This window comes from Peromyscus maniculatus, chromosome 2, assembly GCF_049852395.1.
Source record: "Peromyscus maniculatus bairdii isolate BWxNUB_F1_BW_parent chromosome 2, HU_Pman_BW_mat_3.1, whole genome shotgun sequence".
NCBI lineage: Eukaryota > Metazoa > Chordata > Mammalia > Rodentia > Cricetidae > Peromyscus > Peromyscus maniculatus.
In genome coordinates this window covers 127,903,535-127,929,689 of record NC_134853.1, presented here as the reverse complement: position 1 = coordinate 127,929,689, position 26,155 = coordinate 127,903,535, and the positions used below count along the sequence as shown (strand labels likewise).

Here is a 26,155-nt window from a genome sequence, read left to right as displayed (position 1 = left end):
ATGATGGTATCTAATGTTGCCCGTATTTTAAATCTCTATTACTAGGGACTGGAGAGATGGCTCAGCAGTTAGGAGCATTAGCTGCTCTCTCAGAGACCAGGGTCCCAGCACCCACATGGCAGATCACAACTGCCTGATACTCCCTTCTCACTTCTGTGAGCAGCAGGCACACAAGTGTGCACATATATACAGGCAAAACACCTATATACATAAAATAAGTATCTAAAACAACAATAAATCTCTATCCCCGTTGATAAAGGAAGGGTAATGTTAGATTCTACCAATCAAATCTATACTTAACCCTATATCACAAGAGGATAAATCATACTGTTAAAATGCCATTTTCTCTAAAAATACCTTGATGCTATTTTAAAGAGGACAAACAACTCCCTTGGAAAAATTCTTTCAACTCTAACCTGTGCAAAGCCCTCATCAAATGGGACCTCAGGAGAGACTGCCGAGGGACCACAGCACTAGCGGCGTAGGCCCGATAACCTGAGTTTGTCACGTGACTTCCTGGAACTCCCAGCAAAGCTGAATAAGCTGGAAGCTCTCAAGCCGGCCTGCAGCTGTAGCAGCAGCAGCAGAAATACGAGGAGAGGCCCTGCCTCACCCCATGAGGGAGAGGACCGACTCCTAAACGATGTTCTCTGACCTCCACACACGTGCTGTGGCATGCAAATGTCCCCCACACCCACACCCTTGAAAAATCACACCAAATGCCGCCACTCTGAGAAGATCACTTTGGCTTCAACCCCAGCCATCAACCTGTCACCGAGCAGCAGATACACAGCACCTCAGGATGCTCTGGGTTGGAAAAGGGTAAGAGGGAGGGACAAGAAAGTCTGATACGCAAGTTTCAATACATAATTATTCAAATAAATTTTAATGATTTCAATTCAGTACAACGGAAAATGTAGTGTCATTAAGTAACATTTTCTGCTATATTTCAGAGGACACGTTTGGAGGCCATTTCCAGGCAGAAGTAGCATTCAGCTTATTACGTAAGATGATCGCAGTGTCATGGCAGGAGGTGGGGAGGACAATGATCAGCTCATAGAATTTGGCTAAGACAGGAGAAAACCAAAAACCAATGCAACTAACAAAATAGCTACAGATATTAGTAAAATAAAAATACAACCCAATGTCCGTGTCTTAAATGACTAGAAAAATACAGGTAAAGTCACAGCAAATAAAGTCTTCACAGAGTTGAGTAACTTTATTTGCATTTCATAGTGATTTCTTAAGGCCTATATCCAATGAAACCATTTTAAAAAGCTCTATGAGGAATGGAAGTTTACGTGTCGACGACACTTTCTTTAAAAAAGCTTAGATTTCCGAATGAGCAAGATTCACCTTGGTGGGGAGAGGCCCTGCTTCCTTGGGATCTTCAGTTTGAGACCTAACAACTACAAGAGAAGAAGCTGGGTATCTGCTCAGCTTTTGTTCATTCATAAACTCCAAGTCACCATAGATACTCAGCTTCTGAAAAAGAAAAATCAACACACATCATTAATTTGGATGCTCAGGAGTCTCTCCAACTAAGCTTCCAAATAACAATTCCATCTCTAGGGCTGCATGGTGGTGCACACTGCCAGTGCTTGCGAGGCAGAAGAAGGATGCTCCTTACAAGTTTCAGGCCAGCCAGGGCCAGCCAGTAAGATACAGTCTTAAAACACGCACAAAAAAACCCAAAACAAATGAAAGCAACATGCACAATTAATCTATGGATATTTGGTTTGAAAAATTCTATCTCTATCTTTGAGAATGGAGAATGTTTTTTGACTGTTTTGTTTTGTTTGTTTTTCAACAGGATTTCTTTGTGTAGTCCTAGCTGTTCTGGAACTCAGATCCACCTGACTCTGCCTCCCGAGTGCTGGGATTAAAGGTGTGCACCATCATCACCTGGCAAGAATGGAGCATGTTTTATGGATGAAACCAGGTCCCCTGTAGATGGCCAAAGGAAGCTTTCCCACACATCCTAACTTAAATCCTTAGAGGCGTAACAAATGAGTACCAAGTAAACTTGCTTTGGCTTAACTGAAGTTAACATGGCCACATCAAGAGCTTTCATGCTGGAGTGTTGACGGATGCCTCAAGCGACCAAGTCCCCTATGACCTTAAGTCTGTCCAGTAGGGAGATAATCTACTGCAGCTGTCTAACTTGCCATACAAGGAAAATGACATGCACTGCTTTAATGTCTCTGAGAGCACAGACTATAAATGAAGCATTCTAACACTAGTGAATCGACCTTCGTAAATACGTACAATTCCTCATAGTGTTACTTTCAATACGATACCAATAAAATCGGGTCTGGAGAGATGGTTCAGTGGTTAAGACAGATTGCAGCTCTTGCAGAGGACTTGGGTTCAGTTTTCAGCACCCGCATTGGGCAGCTCATAACTGCCTTTAACTCTACCAGGAGATCTGATGCTCTCTTCTGGTCGCTTTAGTTCCTGCATGTACATGGCGCACGTACAACAGACAAGTAGGCACACACATACATCTAAGTAAAATTTTTAAAAAAGATTCTAAAATAAAAGAATGAAAGCAGAAAACCGAGGTGTTCCTGCAAAGAACTTAGAAAAAAAATGGAGAAATTGTCTCACAGAATTACACAATCCAAACAAAACCTATCACAGCAGTGACATCCTGTCACGAGAAAGATCAAGTCATCCGAGAGACTGGAGAGATGACTCAGCAGTTAAGAGAATGCTACCCCAGAGGACCTGGGTTCAGTTCCCAGGAGTCACACACCCACTCACGACCACCTATACTCCAATTCCAGGGGACCCAATGCCCTCTTCTGGCCTCTATGGGCTCCTCACACATAGTGCACATAACTTCACACAGCGCGGGAGCACGAGCGCGCGCACGCACGGTCGCACAAAAGAGTTATCTGAAAGAAGGACTTGTGTGAGACCACTTCAACAAGTACTTCCCAATCAGGTGAGGGATGGGGGCGCAAAGCACGAAGCACAGTCCAGGAGATGTCAGCTTTCCCAGTGTCAAGGCTGGCACTGAGGACAGCAGCTCCTGATGCCTGGCTTAGGACTCCAGGCCAGACAGAGAGATCAATGGTGGCCGGGCGGTGGTGGTGCTCACCTTTAATCCCAGCACTTGGGAGGCAGAGGCAGGTGGATCTCTGTGAGTTTGAGGCCAGCCTGGGCTACAGAGTGAGTTCTAGGACAGCTAGGACTATTACACAGAGAAAACCTGTCTCGGGAGTGGGGGGTTGGAGGAGCGGGGGAGATCAATGGCTTTGGAGTTAGGCTGAGTATCCTTTGTACTTCTACTGGTGGGTGAAACAGTTTCAAAATGTGATGCAGATTTCCTATCTGGAAAGCAGGGATGACAAGGCCTCACAAGGCTGCAGTGAGGACTGAAGGAGCAAACATGTGGGAACCTCATAGAGCAGTGCCCAGAAGAAAGGGCTCATTCTTTTTTTTTTTTTTTTTTTAAGTTTTTCTAGACAGGGTTCCTCTGTGCCGCCCTAGTTATACTGGAACTCACTCTGTAGCCCAGGCTGGCCTTGAACTCACAGATATCTGGCTCTGCCTCCCGAGTGCTGGGATTAAACGCGTGCACCACCACCGTCTGGCAGTGAGCTTATTCTTTCTGCACGTGGGTAAAACTGTCTACCTTCCGTTCTGCTAATCCACATCTGACTACCTGTTCTTCCAGGTTCAGGTCAAGACACCCCGCCCCCTGATTTAAAAGCTTTGTTGACAATTGCAGCACAGTGCCTGCCTTCCACTGCATTGTGTGAAAACTACTATCTGCACCTCTCACTCACTTTACCAAAGCAGGTGCAATCCCAGCACTCGGAGACTTGCTATGAGAGCAAGGCCAGCCTGGACCACACACAGTAAATACTAGCCCAGCACAGTCTACCAAGTAAGAGCCTATCTCAAATACCAAAAAAAAAAAAAAAAAAAAGACAACTAGAAAGGAGATCACAAGAGGGGAGGAAATGTGTTCAAAGGGGAAAGCAGAGCACTAACTGGGGAGAAAGGGAAAGGGCTGGAGGGAGAAGAGCCGGCGGGGAAGGGGACGGATGACAGCAAGAGCTAATGACAGTTGTCTGCAGGCGTCATGATGAAACCTTCTGTGTGTGCTGACTTAGTAATAAAGGAAACGCCAGGTGCTCTGGCCACACCTTTAACCCCAGACTCAAAAGGCAGAGGCCGGTGGATCTCGGTGAACTCCTGGCTAACCTGATCTATGTGGTGGGTTCCAGGACAACCTGAACTACATAGTGAGACCCTGTCTCAAAAAACCAAACCAACAACCAAACAAACAAACAAAAATACCCCCCAAAACAAAAAGCACTGAAACCTTTCAGGGCTGGGCATGTAGCACAGCAGGTCAAGCACGTGTCTAGCGGGCCCCAGGCCCAATCTGGACCCGGTGGTATATGCTCACAATGCCAGCACTCAGGAAATGGAGGCAGGAGGATCAGAAGGTCAGGTCATCCTGGACTATGGAGTGAGTTTAAGGCCAACCTGGGCTACATGAAACCCTGCATCAAAACCAACAACTTCACTCCAGCCTCAATACCTTCATAGCTAAGTAATCACAGAAACATCACCTTGACTTTCTAAAGTTGCTTGTTCATATATAAAATAAAATAAAATAAGGCCCACTGTGTGACTCAGGCATGGGGGCTGGAAAGATGGTGCAGTGGTTACGGGCACTGGCTGCTCTTCCAGAGGACAGCGTTTGTTTCCCAGCACCCACACAGTGGCTCACAACCATCTGTAACTCCAGTTCTAGGGAATCCAAACTCTTTTTCTGGCCTCTGTGTGCACTGCACACACAGGGTGTGCATGTACATATACAAGCAAAACACCCACACACATAAATTAAAAAAAAAAAAAAAAAAAAAGTCAGGAATGGCAGTACTGGCTTGTAATCCCAGCCTTGGATCTTGTCTCAAAAAGCAAACCAGGGGGAAATTTTTGCGATAGAATATTGCTAGACGTTGGTTTGGCGTACAAGAAAATATTCTGTGAATCTTAAAGAACAAAGTTGACTAGCTAGCATGCTGTCCCAGGTTCTAGGCACCTTCACATGCTCTATTGTGCCAAAGACTTAATACAGACTCCATTTTCATGCTCCCCATTCCTTTTTCCCTGTGGCATTTCGGATGCACAGAACTCTCACTGGTTTCAGTTGGATTGGATGTCAACAGACGTCATCCAACATTTAATTATATAAATAACGTGCTATTCTTGGAAACTAAATTGAATCAGCAAATTACAGCTTTTTTCCCAAACAAACACTATTTATCTAAACAATTGTTTCTTGGGCCAGTTCAATTTTAATTACCAAGGAAGCAAGTCCTATCTCTTTGAGATTAGCTACCAGAACACAGACCTCAGAATCAAAGACTGGTTTCCTAGCTTCTAACCCAAAACCACACAATGAATTCCTAATTCTAAGACTCCGCCAGTCTTCTCTCACATCCCAGCTTAGTGACGTGCCAGCAGCTCTCCAGTCTCACAGAGGCACAGGGGCACTGTGCTCAAGCCAATCAAAAGACATGCCAGCGCAGAGTGGGGGCACCATGCCCGGGGTGTAAATTCATTTTCAAAATGCGTGCAGCCGCACCTGAGCAAAACCATAAAATCTCTCTTTCTATTAGCAGGGTCTTGTTTTTCTAGTTAAACAAGGTACTGAAAATGGTTACTCATGTAGCTCTGTCTTCAAGCAGCCCAAGGGTTAAATTAGATTTACCTCAGGGGGAACATACTGCTCCACAGCGGTAGCAACAGCTGCACAGCAGATCCAGAGCAACACCATCACCGAGAGGACCAGAGTCGTGGTTAAGATCCACCCTGAGTTACTGCAACAACAACAGCAACAACAATTAGTCACATGCCTCACATACTCAGAATACAAACTCTGTGCACTATCTCTACAATTACTTAACAAAATATACTTATTGCAAGGAAATATTACATCTAGTTTATTAGGATGATTCGATGTTCTTTCCTCTATTTCAAACATTTCTGTAGCCTTACTACATAACTTTTACAACTATAATTAATGATGAAATCAGACATACAGACTTCTTACTACATATATAAAATTACCTCATATTTCTGGGCATGGTGGTACACACTTTTGATCCCAGCACTCCAGAGGCAGAGGCAGGCAGATCTCTGAGTTCCAGGACAGCCTGGCCTATATAGTGAGTTCTAGTATAGTCAGGGCTATATAATAAGACCCTATTTTTGGAAAAAAAAAAAAAAAAAAAAAGCAAAACTAAAAAACAAACAAACAAACAAAAAACCAAAAATCAAAAAGCCCATTAAATTACTGTCAAGAGCATTTTTGTTTTTATTTCCTTTTTTTTTGGTTTTTCAAGACAGGATTTCTTTGTTTAACAGCTCTGGCTGTCTGGAAACTTGCTCTGTAGACCAGGCTGGCCTTGAACTCACAGAGATCTGCCTGCTTCTGCCTCCCCATTGCTGGGATTAAAGGCGTGCGTGGACCTCCGCCCGGCCATTTTTATTTTCTTTTGAGACAGGTTTTTTTGTAGCCCAGGCCTCAAGCTCAGCGTGTGACGATGCTGACCTGGGGCTCCCACCTTCCCAACTTGTAATTTTCTAGGATTACAAGTTTGGCCACAAACCTGAAGAATACACTCTAATTACTAAGTTAGACAAAGCAAGCAATTATCCTATAAATTGAACATAATTTTCTTAATTTACAGGTATTGCAATGATATTCATTTAAGAAAATACCTCTAAAAGGTAAGGTAAATTATGAAATGATCAGTTGTTTTATGAAAGAATTCAAAACAAACTTCCAGAGGTCAGTTTTTCTGTAACATATCAAACATGCAGATTAAGTGGATTATAAAACATTTTGTGGCCAGGCGATGGTGGCGCACGCCTTTAATCCCAGCACTCAGGAGGCAGAGGCAGGGGGATCTCTGTGAGTTCGAGGCCAGCCTGGTCTACAAAGTGAGTTCCAGGAAAGGCGCAAAGCTACACAGAGAAACCCTGTCTTGAAAAAAAAACAAAAAAACAAAAAAAAAAAAAAACCAAAAAAAAAAAACCAAAAAAAATTTTTTTTGTGACCATTATATTTTCCTTAAGACTAAAAAATCTTAAGATAGGAGGGCATTTAAGACTCTCAAAACCTGTGACAATCCCTAATTCTCATGTGTTCATTCATGGCCAAAGGGCCTGTCCTACGGATCACCACTGATCCATCCACTTTCGCTTTGTTTGTCTCCCAACGAAGAGGAACTTGGGCTGTTGGAGACTGAGCTGAGCTTGATCCCAGGAATCTACCTGGTGGAAAGAGAACTGTCCTCTGATCTCCACACCTGTGCTGTGGCATGCACACCCATACCCAAATAAATAAAGTATTTTTAAGTGTACTTTAAATGAAGCAGACTTTCAGAAAGCATGCAATTCCCCTTTGACGCTAAGTTTTAAAGAGGTACAGTAAGAAATGCTAATTGAAGAGCATCTACTCTCCTTCGCATGGTCCAGCCCTGTCCCAGCACTAGAACTCACTGCTATGGGTGAGGGCACATCTGGTGTCTGGACTGCAGCAACTAGTCGAGACAGTGGGCTGGGGCTCCTCATCTTCAAGTGTATCTTTTTCCTCAGCAAAGCAAAGTAGATCCTGTAGATGTTCAACCATCTCCATGACCTCCTGACCTCTCTGCCCTCTATCCAGCCTCTTAATTTCCTGCTCACAGCTCTCCTGTTTCCTATCTATCCATTATACACAGGACTCTTCCTGACACTCTTCATTCAAATGCAGGATATATTGTAATAATTCATGTTTATATACAGAAACTTCTAGAGAATAAACTTCTAGTTAAAAGTTAGTTATTTTCTAAGTAAGTCATTTAAAAGACTGCTTTGAAATTGTTAGGTTAGGGCCAGTAAGATTGCTCAGCTGGTAAGAATGCTCGCCGCCCAGCTCTGATGACTTGAGTTTAATCCCTGGAACCCACACAGTGGAAGGAGAGAACCAATTCCCACAAACTGTAAACACACACACTATCTAAATTTTAAAACTTCACTGTAGTGTCATGCTCGACCAGAATGACTCCCTAGGACAAAGCACAGTGAAACAGAATGGCTTGCAGCTTTATCAAAATGCTTCGTCTGGCACACAATACAGTAGAAAATAAAATGCATGGTCTTTCTTTTCTTCCTTTCCTTTCTTTTTGTGGGGTAAGGAGAGAAGCAGGGCTCAATTGTGACTCCTATGAGGAGAAGCACGTACACTTTGATAAAACCCTTCACTCCATCAGAATGCCGGACAGTCCTTCCTTGGAGGGGGCATGAGGTAGCCATCACGCCTGCCTCCGTTTTCCTGTTCCCCCAGGAGTCCCTGGCACACAGCTGATATCCCCTAGCTCTTCTTAATCTCTCTCTTCTAACAGCTTAACTGTCCACACAGATAAAAATCCCATGCTAAATCACTCAGACATACTGGTGAGTTGCGCTTAATTTATTTATTTTTAACTTAGTGTGTGGGTACAGATTCTCTCCTTCCATCAAGTGGGTCCCATTTCACTGGCGCACTTTTGTTGTTATTGTTTGCTTGTTTTTGGAGACAGGGTTTCTCTGTGCCCTGGCTGTCCTAGAACTCGCTCTGTAAACCAGGCTGGCATTGAACTTGCAGAGATCCACCTGCCTTTGCCCCGCGAGTGCTGGGATTAAAGGTGTATGTCACCACTGCCCGGTAGAAAGTGTCAATTTTAAAAATAGTACAATTACTTGCTTCTAATTAGACTAATTATTCAAAAGTACAAGTTTGGAAAGGAAGTTGATAAAAAAAATTCTCTTTTTTTAAACTATTAAACTTCTAATTTAAAATTATAATATTTTTATTTTGTATACATATAATAGATAAATGTAATTTATATTTACTTTCATTTCATTTATTTATTTAGTTTTTTTTGAGACAGGGTTTCTCTTGTGAACTTACAGAGATCTGCCTGCCTCTGTCTCCTGAGTGCTGGGATTAAAGGCATGTACCACCACCACCCAGTTATATTTATTTTTAAATCTAATTCAAAAATTTAAAAAGAACAAAAACAGGATGACTGACGTAAACCCGAGTTTATCTTTTGTGTATATATATTAAGAAGAAATACATACAGAGATAGGCATCTTAAAAAACCATCGCTTTCTTCATCTTCAAGGTAGTTCCTGTGTGCTTGTGAGTTTCTCATTTGCAGATCTGAAATAATAAGGCACAGGTATATGAAATGTATATCCTAAATGCTGGTCTCACTGGTTTCTTCTAGATATGTATAATCTATAGGTAATTTTTGTGAGTGTAATCTGACAGTCTACATGTTAAAATTTCTTTGACATCTCAAACACCAAATGGGTACTCTACCATATTATGAATTTCCTGCCTTATTTTCGAATGTTGTTTGTTTTATAGCCCTGAGTGGCCTTGGACTCACAGCCATCTGCCTGCCTCTGCCTTTTAAATGCTGGATTAAAGATGTGTATTACCATGCTTGGCTCAAATGTTTTTGACACTGATGTTTTCTGTTTAATTACATCTGAACTTGAGTAACAGAAATTGTTTTATTCTAACTGAAACAGCCCATGTTAGCATTATCTACTCATTCTCACTCAACAATAAAATCAGGTACACTCTACTTTAGCCTGATGTTTGGTGTTCCAATGATTTAAAATTCATATCTAGCATGGAAATAAGAAGAGAATAGTGAACTCATACTTTCAAGGTAGTGTCACTATTTGGTTTATTAGAAAAAAAAAAAACTTTTCAGTGGTGACAACCTCCCTATGAGAACATGCCTCTCGCAAAGGATCTCCTTCATCCTTCTTCAGAAGAGGAAAAGAGGAAACACAAGAAAAAGTGCCTGGTGCAGAGCCCCAATTCCTACTTTATGGATGTGCAATGCCCAGGATGCTATAAGATCACCACGGTCTTTAGCCATGCATAGACGGTGACCTTGTGTGTTGGCTGCTCCACTGTCCTCTGTCAGCCTAAAGGCGGAAAAGCAGGGCTGACCAAGGATGCTCTTCAGGAGGAAGCAGCACTGAAAAGCACTGATTCAAGATGAGTGGGAAGCATCCCATTTTGGATAATAAAAACTAAAACAAAAACCCACTGCTTAGTTAGTTTATACCCAAAGCATGCTTTGAAACAGTGTTTAGAATAGTACTTCTCCAGGTGGTCCCATGGTTTGCAGCATCGCCAGGATGTGGAACTTGTTAGAAATGCAAACCCCCTTGGATTCCCAGATCCAGTGCATTAGAAGTCAGACTGGGCAATTATAACAGATCTGACAGCTAAAGTTTATCTATTTAAATATAACTTACAGGACATTTTGCTTAAAGATGATTCTCTCAAGTTTGTAGGCTCCTGTTCCAATTGCGGTGCATACTGAATTTCTGGTTTAGACTAAAATGATAATGAAAGCAATTAAGTCATTTGTACCTCAGAAGCTATTTTTAGTAACAAGTTCTAGAACATACAATCTATACTATCAACATTTAAATAGAAAAAACAGTAACAGAAGTATGGCATTAAAAAAAGGAATAAAGCACATTAACCACAATACTTTAATACTATTTCCTTGTAAAAATGAATTCCAATTTCAATTGATCAGAAATAATTCAGTAGCTTGCCTCCTCTCATCTGAAACATTCTGTTCTCTAACTCTACAGCTGACACACTACAGGCAAACTTTTTACATGTTACATCTCTGCGCCTCTGGAAAAGGACTTTCTCCATCAAGTTACACTGGAGTTGACAAAGACTTGACAGGAAGAGATAATCTCTCATCCTCTGAAGAATCAGAAAGGGCTCCACTCTTGAGTACTAACTTATGCTTTTATGTTAGTAGCTTTGGGGCACAGAACTTATGGATAAATTAAAAGAGCAAAATTCTTGTGTTTTCTTATCAAATTAAGCGCAGAGGACCCAAACTCAGAATAATGTTAAAAATCGCAAAGTAGCCATATAGTAAACCACTCAACTAGCAATAATAATTAAAAGCTGTGGCTTGGGCCTGGAGAGACGGCTCAGCAGTTGGGAACAGGCTGCTCTAATAGAGGACCTGCATTCAATTCCCAGTACCACATGGCAGCTGCCAACTGTCAGTAATTGCAGCTCCAGGGAATCTGACGCCCTCACACAGACACACATGCAAGTCAAACACCAATGCACATAAAATAAAAATAAATAAATTTAAAAAAAAAAAAAGAGCTGTGGTTTACTATTGAGAGGAAGATAGTGTTACAACAACAATCTGTTGACTGATAAATATGAGGAACTTACTGAATTAAAAGTAAATAAGATGGTGTATGGGTCTAGAAGGTAAAGTGCCCTGAGTTTGAGCTGAATACTATTAGTAACTGACAGTATGATTTTAAGGAAGGCTGGATGTACAGCTTCCTCATCAATAAGTGGGGATAATACAACTTCATGAAACTAGTTAGAGATTTCGATAACACAGTCAGCTCTATATCTGTGTGTCATATGTCACTGCATTTCATAGCCACGATTAAGCCAGTCATGGGGGAAAATCTGAACTGAGTATGCATCGATGTCTCCCCTGTCCTTACAAGGCAGCCTAAGTTATTTGTGCAGATTTCACACAGTGTTAGGCATCATAAGTAACCCGCATGAATTAAGGTGCATTCGTGTGCTGCATGACTTTCAGTTAACTGACTGGATATTCAACAGTAATACTGTAATAATATAATCACCTAGCAATCTTGTAGCCATCTTAGTTCAAGAAAACTATATTGTTAAATGACCCATAACTACATGGGGAGGGAGTTTGTACGTTATATGCAAATTGCAATGTTATTTTATATCAGAGAATTAAGCATCCCCAAATATTGCCATCCTTGGGATCCTGGAACAATGCATCATAGGTACTCTAGGACAACTGAATATAGCTTTCTAGATCAGCACTTATTAACATCTTATCACACAGTAAATTATTAGACAAGAGAAACATTTCCTTTCTAGAAGGCAAAATGCATCTGTACTAAGTTAACTTATAGGAGGTTAGAAGTATTATAAACTAAGTATTATGTTATCATGTCATAATGCCTTTTTCTAGTGTCTAGGTTTTATATTTATGTTCAAAGTATATGATTATCTTTCTATCTAGATTTTTCATTTAATCAATTTAGTCACTATAAAACTGAGAAGACCAAATAAGAACCACTGAGCTTGAGGTCAGGCTTTCAAGGTACAGAAGGAAAGATAATTACATTGTGTCCCACTGCTCAATGTTTCCATGAAGGCCAATTAAGCAGCACTGCGACAAAAATATTTAAAGCTGAGCAGTGATGCTGCATGCCTTTAATCCCAGCACTCGGGAGGCAGAGCCAGGCGGATCTCTGTGAGTTCGAGGCCAGCCTGGCCTACAGAGCGAGATCCAGAACAGGCAAAGCTACACAGAGAAACCCTGTCTTGGGGGAAAAAAAAAAAATCAATGATCAGTTACACGGTTCTATGCCGAGACACTCATGTAAGACATATTCACTGACTATTGTTATATTAGGTCAATTTGTGAGGTACCTGGAAGATAACTATTTTTCCATCATCAGCTTGAAGATAAAAAGTCCACGAAGAGGTTATGAAGCTTTGTGCAGAGTCCATCATGTCACTCCAGAATGACCTCACCAGAGTTAGAGGGAAAAGGAGATGCATTCTTGGCATCAGGGACATGAGCTAAACAAACAAACAAATAAAAACTTTTAAGTAATAAGAAATACATTATTTATAATATGTATACGCAAGAGAACAACATAATGGAGATGATTCAAATCTTAATGGGAAAGGTTACAGATAATTACATGAACAATCAAAATCATCAGCATTAGACTAAACACTGTTGCTGATGCAAGTTAACTATGGTAAAGCTGAACATCCCAGGCTACTTAAATTCACCAGACACCTTTAACCACAACCTATGACCTCCATTAGGATAACAGACTTTGAGTCAAGCCCCCGAACATGGAGACTCCCAAGATCTCATTAAATAAGGACTACCAAATGACAGATTTGAATGGGGAAGGACAAATCATATCATTCTTATCCTTAATGTTCCCATATAGAAGAAATCATGTCTTAAGGAACATCAAGGGGAAAAAAATGTATGAAGAAAATGAGACTTGATTACAGTGAATTCTGAGGGTATATTTTATGGCATTAATATGTGTAACAGTCACGACTGAATCTGAACACCAACTGGTATCACCTCAATCTACCTCCACTTCTGACTTAGTAACTTATTAAGCAACATCGACCCCAGAGCACAAGTTCGGGATAGACTGCTGCACTCTAGGGATAGCTTTGACTCATCTTACATCAGGAGAGATATCATCGAGAGCTATTACAATGCAAAGGAGAGCTTTTAGAATAAGAAGTTCTGTATTCAGGATCCAGTTTTCTATGTAATAGTTATGAAGCCTATCACAAATTTACTCAATAAGTATTTATTGAGGTTACAAATTTAAAGAGATCAGAGACCAGGTATTTCTATTTTTATTTTTTGAGATGGGATATTGCTATGTAGCCTAGCCTAACCTCACACTTGTAATCCTCCAGGCTTAGCACCCTGAAAGCTGAGGGTACAACGATGTCATGCTGTACATACAGCATGTACATGCCTACATACTGTATCTATTTTAATCATCAACGTACCCCTGTGTTTAATCAGAATAATTTATATAGGAAAATGAGTAACACAGGGCAGCATGTGTATGTAAGGAAGGGGGCCTACTGCAAACAGGGTGAGGGTAACTAAGATTGCACAAAGAAATCACACTTCCCCAGAGTCAGAGATTCATAAGACACATGGGGGATAGGATCAGAAACGCAAAGTATCACACCAGATTAAAAAAAAAAATTGTACAAATTCCATGGAGAGCAATTTTGTTCTATTCCTCAAAATTAAAACCTCATAAATTTTAACAATTCTAGTCTTATGTTCTTATTTTATAGATATACTCACAAATTTATAAAATATATAACATATAATTATAAAAGAAAAATATTAGAAAGAACCTTCATGTTCACAAACTAGGGGCTGCTTTGGTTGGGTGGGTGTGAGAGCTCAAGTCTGTATTCCTAAAATAGAGGGGAAAGTGTCAGGAGTCAAGTCCCCCTCAGCTATATATCAAGTTCAAAGCCAACCTGGGCTACATGAGATCTTGCCTAGGGAAGTCAACCCCAAAACAAGGGGTTATTGATATTATGACACATCCATATGGAATATCATATGGCGAAAGAAGTGGATGGAGCTCTTTACATGCTTATATTTAAAACAATCACGTACATATCCTTGTGTATGTATAAAGTACTTCAGTAGGAGTGACCCTGGCTGCACAGTGGAGCAAACCCAGCAGTCAGAGGAGCATTTTCACAGAGGGCGGGGAGTCCAAAGAACAGAGACATACTCTCATGAATGTACACACTGTCTCTTGAGTCTCTTACCAACAGACTATATTTCTTGTACACACTGAAAAATTACTGTCCAAAACTTACTTAAAAACATTTTTTTCTAAAAATGAAGATCTCTTCCCTGGGATATAGTTGATGAGGAGTAAGGAACTTTCAGAGGTGATAACTATAGAGGTTCCCGGGAGCTAAACTATGATAGGCATTTTATACTCAACCCCATGTGTATTTGGAACTACTGAATGATATATGATAGTAGGATGATAGGATTTCCATTTAGAAAGAAAGATATCTAGGCCAGGATAAAGAAGAACTGAAAAGGGTTAAAAGGGAAGTTTACGGAGCAATACAGATGACAACTGATCCGGTCTGACTCAAGCAATGGTAAAGCGGGTGGAGACAGGAACTCAAACATCTATTTCTCTTAGCCATGGACTGTGAGGGAAAAAAATGAGATTATGGATGCAAATGTAATTTTTAACAGAAAAGCATTTCAAGAAAGTATTCCAGGGGGCTGGAGAGATGGCTCAGTGGTGAAGAGCATGCACTACTCTTCCAAAGGACCTGAGTTCGATTCCCAGCACCCATGTCAGATGGCTCACAAGCACCTGTAACTCGGGCTTCAGGGATCTAACGCCTCTGGCTTAAACACCTGCACCCATGTGCATATCCCCCAACACATGTATACACATAACTAAAAAGTAAATAAATAAATAATTTTTTAAAAAGGAAGTATTCCATTAACTTTTCCATCTGCAAACATAATTTTGATGCATGAAAACTAAGTATAAAATCTAACAGTAAAATAAGACCATGCTGGCAACCACCATGTCACGTGACACAAGTCGAAGCACGTAAGAGGCAGCTTGGAAAGGCAGCATTGTCTCTCTTACTTGTTCTTGTCTCAGTTCAGCAAACGGCAACTGATCCTGGCAGCCAAGATGGCAAGCATATTGCTCATCAGGTTGGGAATATGCTTCTGTGCACGCTGAAAGAGAAAAAGGCAAATTCTTAGAAAGAGGAGAAGGGTGGTAAAGACGCAGCCTGCAAAGGGATCTGGCATGTTACAAGGGTGTAAAGACACAAAGACAAATATTTCCTATCTTTGAGCTGCTAAATTTGCCACTAGTGGGAAATACTTTAATGGAACTCTTTTATCTCTCTCCAAGTCCAATGTCTCGTGTACAAGTCCATGAATTTCATACCTGGGCTCTGGCTATAGGATGACATTCACATAAGGGATCCTCACAGCTAAGTTTATGGAGTGGGAAGTCTGGTGTCCTGAAGTTGCCACGGAAAGTTTAACACCGTCAATTGTTGGCTGGAGCCCTCAACCAGGGCTGAGGGGCTAAACCCTTGACTCATGATTTTCCTAGGCCTCTGTTTCTTTCTTTTTTTCCAGGCCTTGTGAGAACTAAGAAAGTATTCAACCACTGAGCTACATCTCCAGTTCTCTTTTTTTATTTTGAGACAAGGTCTTCCAAGTTGCCCAGATTGGCTCTGAACACACTCTGCAGTCCAGACAATTCTTGAACCTTCCTGCCTCAGCCTCCCAAATAATTGGGATTACACGCCTGTGCCGCTAGGCCCAGCTGGACTTCTCTAAGTCTGAAAAGGAAGAAACACTAACAGAAGAGACGAACAGTAAGGTACGTTAGTTACTTGTGTCAGTATAAAGTATGTTAGTCACCTAAGTATTTGGGACCGCTCAGTTGGAAAACAAAGACATCAACAGACAAGGGTGGGAGGGAAACAGAGCAACCTGCCGCAGGAAAACGTCATGGGACCCAGCTGCCATCACAGAAGCTACTGCCCGGAAAAGTCAACGACTTTCCCCAAGGTCAAGCCATGGCTGAAGGAGTCTTGGTGATATTTTAGCTTTTGTATATATTAGCTGGTTCCTAAGATGATTTTCTTGTGTGCTTCCAAGAACTCCTAACAGTGTATTTATCTAAAATGCCTATCAAGCATCCAAGGTCATACGAAACAACACCTGTCTCCTAGGTCAGGCGGATAGCTTTATTTCTTGTGCAATTTAGGGTGAGACCCTCCTTTCCTATACAACCTTACTAACAGACCCCTAACTTCTTACCTAACCACTTCTCAGAATGCAGACTGAACACATAGATCCCCTTTTTGATATACTAACCAGTCATTAGCACTCAGTTGACCTCCTCTTTTACCTCTCCCATTTTGGGTTGTAAAAGAAAGCCTGGTGGTCACTGCCTGAGGAAAATTCTTACCTGCCTTTATGACCCTGTAGAATTCAAGCCTGGTACTTTGCTAGGCCAGAGGATTGCTATTGCTTGGGTTTATAACTGGATTTCTGGCAGACTTAGAACAGAGAGAATAGGGAGATGGAGAAGAGAAAAGAGAATGGAAGAACTAGACAGGTAAGAACTTAAGAGGAACAAACTGAGACGGGGAAGAACTAGATTGAAGGGTGAGAAGAAAGTACTAGAGGAATGAGATGGAAGATGAGGAAGAGCCAGATGGGGAAGAACAAGGTGAGAAAGAAGGAGATGGGAGAGGAGCTAAGATGGGAAGGAACTAGATGGATGAGAACCTAGATGGGGCAGAGCTAAGATGAGAGAATTAAGATAGAACTTAGGCCGGGCGGTGGTGGCGCACGCCTTTAATCCCAGCACTCGGGAGGCAGAGCCAGGCGGATCTCTGTGAGTTCGAGGCCAGCCTGGTCTCCAAAGCGAGTTCCAGGAAAGGCACCAAAACTACACAGAGAAACCCTGTCTCGGAAAACCAAAAAAAAAAAAAAAAAAAAAAAAAGATAGAACTTAGAGGGGACAGCAAATTAATGTAGGGAGAAATCAAGCAAGAAAGGAGCTAGGCATGAGAGCAGAATAGAAGCTGTGTAGAGAAGAAAACTGACACAGAAGAATAAAGTGTATAAACTAAGGAGTTTTGTGTACATAGGTTCGTTTCTTTTCATCAAAGATTAACTATCAGCTGACTGTAGATTCCTCCCGGACCCTGGGAGGGGACTGTCGAGGGCTGGACTCCCCAGTCCTTGACAGCAATCAGTCTGTGACTATGAATTCTCAGAAAGTGGAACCAGAAGATGTTCTACAATAGGGAGTTCTAAAGGCTGAAACAGAGCTGGGGCTAACTTAGTCGTACAACACTGGCCTGGTATACACTAGGTCCTGGGTTCAATCCTCAGCACTGAAAGAAGAAAAAGAAAAGAAAAGAAAAAGAAAATGGGCTCTATCAGACACACAGACCTCCTTTAGCCCATTGGTCATTTCTTCCTAGTGATACACAATTTCACTACTGCAGCCATTTTATTTTTTTCTCCACTCACAGAAGTGCCTGTAAAATACTCTCAGGGGTTCTAGATAAAATGAACATATTGTGGGATAGCTGTACACTGTGTGAAGGTGTATTGCTGTGATTGGTGTAATAAAAAGCTGAACAGCCAATAGCTAGGCAGGAGGTATAGGTGGGATTTCCAGGGAGAGAAAGGAAGAGAAGGAATTGAGGCACACAGGAGACGCCAGGAGACAGGGAGAGAAAACAAGAGGTGCAAGATGGAAGAGGGGTAATATAAATGGGTTAATATAAATTATAAGAGCTAGTTAGGAACAAGCCTAAGCTATAGACTGAGCTTTCATAATTAATGAGAAGTCTCCATGTCATTATTTGGGAGCTGGCTGGCGGGACAATTATGAATATACAAAGATGGCCAATGAGGAGACTGAGCCATAAAAATAAGGTCACAGTAACACAATACTGTGTGAGAGCCATGTCAGGGAAAGCTGTGTCTTGCTACACTGACCACACTAAAGAAAAAACAAAACAAAAACTAGACAAGATTCCATTATAGTTCTTTACAAAGTTATACGTTCACTGTGTCCTGACTATAGGTTTCTTTTATCAAACACATCTCTTTCACCAGAAGGTAAGGATAGTGGTTACTGGTGACAAAGCCTCTGGCTATTTTTACTGGCATCACTGATCAAGAATACTCTATTAAACGCTTCAGAGTCAAAGGCCTAGTTCAGTAAAAACCTGGAGCTACGTCAACTACCTGACTGAAAGGCTTAGGGAAATTATACTACCATGAAAAGGTAGTGCTGAATTATGAGTTGGATAATTACCTCTGCATTTGTCTAAACAGAATGCTCAGTTAAACAAAGGAGTCCTATCCATAGCACAAAATAAACACTGTCTCAACACAGATGGATTCAAGCCCATGACATTTTTAGCAGCATCTATTAAAGCTCTAATTTTATAATTACAGTATGGTGGCTGACTAGTTTAAATAGGATGCCTGTCATTTTCTAGGAAAAATACATAAAGAGCATAACACAACTCAAAGAAAGCCCCACCCTTATGCACAGCTGATGTCATTAGCATAGTATCTTACCAGATTCACATTCCAATTTGGTCCGATTTAAATCAATTCCATCATCCACAAACTGGCAAATTGAAAACAGCCTGCAACCTCTCTGACATGCATATAACTCCTCTTCCTGGGAAGTTCAAAAACAAAGACGATTACCAAAAAATAAGATTTTTCTTTCAGCTGGAAAAAAAAAAGTCAAGAAAGCAAAGTTAGTGTTTATTTTAAACTATACAGTAAAGTTTTGTACTAAAAGGGGGGAAAAGATGGTTTTAGTTCCTAATTTGAATTATTTGGTTATAGACAGGGTCTCTCACACACTAGGCTAGTTTCTAACTCCCTATGCAATGAACGACGACCTTGCATTTTGTTTTTAAAATGGCATTTTATTTTTGTTTTATGTATCTGAATGTTTTGCCTGCAAGTTATGTCCTTGTACCACCTACATGCAGTATCCAGGGAGGCCACAAGAGGACACCAGATTACCCTGGAACCAGAGTTACAGACAGTTGTGAGCTGCCATGTGGGTGCTGGGAATTGAACCCAGGTCCTCTGGAAAAGCAGCCAGTGTTCTTAATTGCTGAGCCATCTGTCCAGCTCCTAATCTTGTATTTTTGATCCTCCTGTCTCTACCTTCCTAAGGCTGGGATTTCATGTGCCATCATACCTGGTATGTGTGATGCTAGAGACTGAGAACCCAGTGTCTTGTGCAAGCACTCTAACAAGTGGGTCCTTAGCCGGGCGGTGGTGGCGCACACCTTTAATCTCAGCACTCGGGAGGCAGAGGCAGGCGGATCTCCGTGAGTTCGAGGCCAGCCTGGGCTACCAAGTGAGTTCCAGGAAAGGCACAAAGCTACAGAGAGAAACCCTGTCTCGAAAAACCAAAAAACAAAAAAAAAACAAAAAAACAAGTGAGTCCTTAGCTCCTTATTTTTAAAGTGATATTGGAAAAAAAAAAAAGCCAAGCAGCTAAAAATACCACCCTTTTTGCATATTCTGTGGCCACAACTTATAGGTAACAATATTAGAAATAGAAACAACAATGAACAAGGTAGAAAGGAGTTATCAAGTACCCAAGGGTCACTGGCATGTTTAGCTACATCCAAATGCATAACCACCAGCTCATTAGCAAAATTATCAGGACCAGGTTCATATAGCAAATGGCAAAACAAAGGCCAGAACAAAGATGAAGTGAGGTATGTATTCACACAAATATTCATATGGAAAAATTTTTATGTTTAAAAAAGTTTTTTTTTTAATTTGTGTGTGTGTGTGTGTGTGTGTGTGTGTGTGTGTGTGTGTGAGAGAGAGAGAGAGAGAGAGAGAGAGAGAGAGAGAGCGCCCCCATGTGAGTATATGTGTACCGTGTGTGTGCAGGGGCCTGGGGAGGACAGAAGAGGCTGTCAGAACGCCGGCACCAGAGTTACCAGGAGTTTGCGAGCTGCCACATAGTTGCTGGGAACAGAAGGTGGGTCTTTCGCAAGAGTAGTGAGTGCTCTTAACAGCTGAGCCATCCTCCAGCCCAAAGACTTTTACCCGTGCTCTTTCTTTCTTTCTTTATTGTTTCTCTGTGTAGCTTTGCACCTTTCCTGGAACTCACTCTGTAGCTCAGGCTGGCCTCGAACTCACAGAGATCCGCCTGCTGCTGCCTCCCTAGTGCTGGAATTAATGGCGTGCACCACCACCGCCTGGCTTTATTTTTTTTTATTTTTTTTTTTTTTGGTTTTTCGAGACAGGGTTTCTCTGTGTAGCTTTGCGTCTTTCCTGGAGCTCACTTGGTAGCCCAGGCTGGCCTCGAACTCACAGAGATCCGCCTGGCTCTGCCTCCCGAGTGCTGGGATTAAAGGCGTGCGCCACCAACGCCCGGCCTGGCTTTATTTTTTAATTGGTTTACTTGAACTGAGAATACAAACAAGAACAATAGGGTAACATTCAGGAACAATTAGTGCAATCTGCTAGACCAGAATTAAATTTTTCTTGTAAAACAAACAAACAAAACTCTGCAAATTACATGTTGAAATCTCAAATTTTCTCATCATGAAATAGGATAACAGGCCGGGCGGTGGTGGCGTATGCCTTTAATCCCAGCACTAGGGAGGCAGAGGCAGGCGGATCTCTGTGAGTTCGAGGCCAGTCTGGTCTACAGAGCCCAGGACAGGCACCAAAGCTACACAGAGAAACCCTGTCTCGAAAAACAGAAAGAAAGAAAAAAGAAAGAAAGAAAGAAGGAAGGAAGGAAGGAAGGAAGGAAGGAAGGAAGGAAGGAAGGAAGGAAGGAAGGAAGGAAAGAAAGAGGACAACAGTATTATCTCCAAATATAATTCTGGGAGACTACTAATCTTACCAAAGAGTATGAGACATGAGGTGCTTAATAAATACTAGTAACATTAATTATCATAATTTTTAAATTTTTATAATGTTTTAAAGGTAGAAAATAACAATTATAAGCATTGAGAATTATGTGAAAAAAAAAAAGATGGTTCTTTTTTCCCCCCTTTTAGGATGGTCCTTTATGTTTAGAAAACAGTAACTGCATCATGAGACTATAAACAATGAGATCAACAAGCTTTTCTTTCCTTTGATGAATAAAGTATTTTAAAAAAACCAGTGTATATGAGGGAGCCCTTGCAACTTTCTGAGTGAACCACTGTGTACAAACTGGCAGGCACCTACCTAATGAGGAAACATGCATATTCCAATTAGCAACCGTGGAATACAGCAGTCTGTATTCCAGCAGAATTAGGAAAGCTAATGTAGCAGCAACAACCCATATGAAGAGATGGCTGCAAGCCTAACATGAAGTAAGTTTTATTATACAACTTTGGAGGTGGCACATTTTATGACCCTGGTTCTAACTGCATTTACTGCTAAGTTAAAAACTACACTTCATATATGATCAGCATTTACAGTTTACAGGCTTTGTAAACAGAAAAAGAATTCTGTTTTTGGAGCACCACATCTTTCCTTATATTGCACACAGGAAGCAGGAAGAAAAAGCTCTTACCATGAACCATACCAGATGACATTTTACTCCCTGATATGCTTGCTCTGATTCCCAAACTTGCCTGGAACTCTTAATCCCCTGTCTCACTCAGCTCTTGAGTACTGAGATTTCTCTCACGTGACAATATGCCTCGCTCAGACGGTCTTTCTTTTGTTAAACCAACCCCCAAAGTCATCCAGATCCAACATCAGAAAACCATATGGCATGCTGGAGTCTAGTGGGTGGGGAATCAGCCCCGAAAGCTCAGCCTCACCACTTACTCCGTACAACCTTGGGCAAGTTAGTAACCTCTCTGATTCCCAGTGTCCTCTAGGTTGAGAATGAGGATACTCTCACATTAATCTTGCACGCTAGGAGGGATTATATATTCATATTACCTTGCACTGGTACATCATATAACATTAATAATAAAGGCAATAACACCACAATGTGGAAGGCACTGTGTTAACACAATGTATTACACAACACCCATGAAGAGTAGGCTGGGGAGATGGCTCAGCTGGGAGGAGGATCCAGGCTCAGCTCCCAGCACCCACATGGCAGCTCACAACGTCTGTAACCGAATCCAAGGCATCCATAGCCTCTTCTGGTGCGTACCAGAACCGCATTCACACAGTGTACAAACAGACATGCAGGCCAAACACTCAAACACATAAAATAAAAATAATCTTTTAAAAAAGCAAGAATCATTTCTTTATTTCAAATATTTATATTCTACAGAATGCAAACCCAAATATGGTAAATATTTCATGCTCTATAACCCAAATATGGTAAATATTTCATGCTCTATGTATCCCAAGTGACTGACAAGGTTATAGAAAATAGAATCTCTTAATATAGATCACAAGGAAAGAATGCTTCCCATCATAATGAATATCAGCTAAGTAATTAAAGGTCATTAAGCTACCCGGATAATTTTCATATACATTTTCTCACCCTTAGTTAACTTAGCTAAGCCAAGCTACCTATTCTCCCTTGCTTTTGGCTTACTTTGTGACTGGTCGTGCTCGGGAGCCCAGGCTCACCTAAAACACACAGCAATCCCCCTACTTCAGCCTCCCAAGTGCTGGCTTATCGGCATGAGCTACCTGCTTGGTTGTAAGTATCCTCTTAATCAGTACTACAAATGCAAATGTGCACAAACCTGACTGCACAGTATGAGAAGAAATAGCTACCTATGGTTGTGCTAGGCATTGTTCTAAAAGAATCAGAGTAGCTTCAGTCTTCACACTGGCTCTGCAAACATGGTTTCCCTACACTTTACACAATGAAATTCTAAAAAATTAAATGATCAGCAGGATCATTTTTACCCTGTAAAAAACTGACCACACTGGCTCTAATTAGTTTTGTTATCAACATGTCTTATGTTCCTTACATTTGAACTCAGACATCATACAACTAAATCTTTGAGAACAAAGGGCAAAATGTATTAATTTTAAAATATCTACTTACAAACTGTATGTCATTACAATAAATAATTATAAAGTCATTAAAATGAGATTTCTATCGTCCAGTTACAGTATCAGATCAATAGAGGCAATCTGAGATTTTGAATTCATTTCCTTTTTTATAACACACTCCTCTTCCCTGTATGCAATGCACAGTAACTCAGAAGTATTCGTAATGCAACTTCATTATGAGGTGGCAGCAGCATACAGTAGCCATCTTGAAGACTCAAGTTCTACCCCACTACTTCTTAGTTAGAGGACTATGGCCAAGGTGCTTAACTTTTTATTTCCCTTTTTGGTTTGTTTTGTCTTTTTTTTTTTTTGAGACGGGGTTTCTGGGTAGCCTTGATGGTCCTGGAACTCACTCTATAGACCAGGCTACCCTTGAACTCAGAGATCCACTTGTGTCCGCCTCCCAAGTGCTGGGATTAAAGGTGTGCCACCACCATGCCCAGTAAGAGAGTCCGTTTTGAGGTGGGTGCAGTGGACAAGCCTATGATCTCAGCTTGGCACTTAAAAGATGGAGACAAGAGAACAGGGGTTAGTTGGAGGCCATCTTGGGCTATATGTCAAGATGCTGTCTCAAACAAACACTCCAAAATATGTGTCTAATTCTAGAATTCTGAGGGTAAGGCAGGAGGACCATCATGAGTTCCAGGAGAGCTGTCTCAAAAAAAAATAAAAATAATAAATTTAAGTCCAGGACAGACAAGGAACCAATAATTTGAAGTTCTGGTTAAGAACAGCGTTAATAGCTGGGTGTGGTGGCGCATGCCTTTAATCCCAGTGCTCAGGAGGCAGAGGCAGGTGGATCTCTGAGTTCAAGGCCAGCCTGGCCTACAGAGCGAGTTCCAGGATAGCCAGGGCTGTTACACAGAGAAGGCTTGTCTCAAAATAAAAACAAACAAAACAAAAAAAACCCAACATTAATAAATAGGAGAAAATGACTTATTGATATCACATCAATTCTTAGAAATTACAGAATGCTATAACAATACCTAAGGCATTGGTATGCATGCGGTGATGCCTATCTGTAATCCCAGCAGCACCGGGGAGCCTGAGGCAGGAAGATTGAGACCAATCTGGACCACATGGGACAATCCTGCCTCAAAACAAACATCCAAGAATTATCCAGAGATTCTTGGCATACATGTTTGTCAAATTATTTATGTTCCCAGCACTCTGACTTACACTACAAATTCCCTAGGAAAATCTTAAAAGAGGGAACCACACACCAACACAGTATAGAATAAATTTCAACCTAATTCTAGGCCAATCAGCATTGATGAACTTTCTTGTAGAAGCCTTTTTAATGAAGTGAGGTTTACTGACTGAAGTCTGAAAGTCAAAATCCTTCTCAACTCTCCAAGGTTGGCCCATGGCAGGCCTTGAACTCATGACCCTCTGACCTCAGCCCCCTGCAGACTATAATTACAGGTGTCCATTACCATGCCCCACTCTTAGTTTCTCTCAAGTATTTATTAATTTCTGACAGCAAATTTAAGGCTAATCCCATCTCCTACAATTTTGTGGGGTCTTTTTTGTTTTGTTTGTAACTGATGACCCTCAGGTACGTAAGGTAAACAAAACGCTGGAAGGTACAGAATTTACAATTTTTCATATCAAAAACCCGAAAGCACTAGTCAATATCGGACACCAAGTCACTGGAACCGTCATCCTGGCCACTTTGTAGCCAAAGGAAGCAAAGAGGGCTAGCCACAATGGTTAAGCAAATAGCACACAGAAGAGGAAAGAAAACAAGAATAAAAAACACCAGCATCAACGAAAGCGCTTTCAGAGCAAGGAGGGGAGAGGGTATATACCCTAATTATATATGGGAAAGGGGTGGGGAGAGTCACCAAGCAATTTAGAATGTTGAGTAAACAGAATTCATAAGAAGCTGAAAAACAACTTTAAGGAGGCAGAATTAAAGGCCAGCCAGCGGCTACGGGGAGGGGCCAGGGGTAGGAATCAGTCCCTCCTCCAGCTACGGGGTAGTCTTCCACAGGACAGCCGCATTTCTGGATCCATTCCATGGATTCCTTATTTTCTGCACTCGAGTGACGAGGTTCATTTTACTTTATATTTCTTTTGAAGGCAGAACTTGAACTGCTGCCTCACGAAGACATCCAGTCCCCCGAGGCAGCGTCTCACACACAGTCACTCAACACAGACAGGAAATCCTCCCTTTCCAAGTGCGTCTCACAACTCCCGGGGCTGACTTCACACTTGAGACCGCAAAGAATTATCAGCCTGTCCGACTCCCGGGACACAAAGCGCTCCCGACCCAGAAAGGCGCGCGGTAAACACGGGAAGCCAACATTTTGTGCACGCGTGCACTCGCGCCGTCCTCCCCACCCCCGCGCCGCTAGTAGGTCAGGACCTCGCATTCATCTTCATTCTACCCCCAGCAAGTGATACACTCTCTCCCTGGTGGCCTCGCAGGCTCCCAAGGGCTCGCCTTTTGCTCGGCTTTGTGCTCCCCCTAGCCTATCACCGAGTCTTGCAGCACAAACTTCCGGCAATTACTGCTGGATCGGGGTGCAGGCAGGACCCGGGAGGAAAACTGCAGCTACACCGAGGGAGTCGGGGGAGGAGCTGGAGCGCGGATCCCCCACCAGGGTCCCCGAGCTGACACTGCTGTGGGAAGCCGAGAGATGGGCAGTGAGGGAGGAGGGAAGCCCGGGATCGAGGGGGCCCCTACCTACCTTGGGGTAGGTGTGCAAGGGGTAGGTCAGCTGACAGGCGCGGTGACAGGATGCCGTGTCCCCCAGGACCGAGTCAAACGCTTCGGCCGCTGCAGTCCCCGAGCCTCCGGCCAGCGCCATGGTCAGCAGCAGCAGCGGCGGGAGCCCGAGCTGGGCCTGGACCCAAAGCTTCCCCTTTGGCGCCGCCAT

At 42.0% G+C, this 26,155-nt stretch overlaps 1 protein-coding gene and 1 pseudogene across 1 annotated transcript; one reads left to right on the top strand and one right to left on the bottom strand.

The window, feature by feature from the left end:
• Positions 1-857: 857 nt before the first annotated feature.
• On the bottom strand, positions 858-26,155 carry Tmem59 (transmembrane protein 59). The gene is made up of 8 exons (XM_006977709.4): positions 25,967-26,155; positions 18,831-18,936; positions 15,340-15,434; positions 12,563-12,715; positions 10,345-10,426; positions 9,142-9,223; positions 5,741-5,849; positions 858-1,485 (listed from the first exon to the last, which is right to left on the bottom strand). The coding sequence occupies exons 1-8, from the start codon at positions 26,153-26,155 to the stop codon at positions 1,330-1,332; spliced, it is 972 nt and encodes a 323-aa protein (XP_006977771.1). The 3' UTR covers positions 858-1,329.
• Positions 9,803-10,066, top strand: LOC107401316 (small ribosomal subunit protein eS27 pseudogene; annotated as a pseudogene).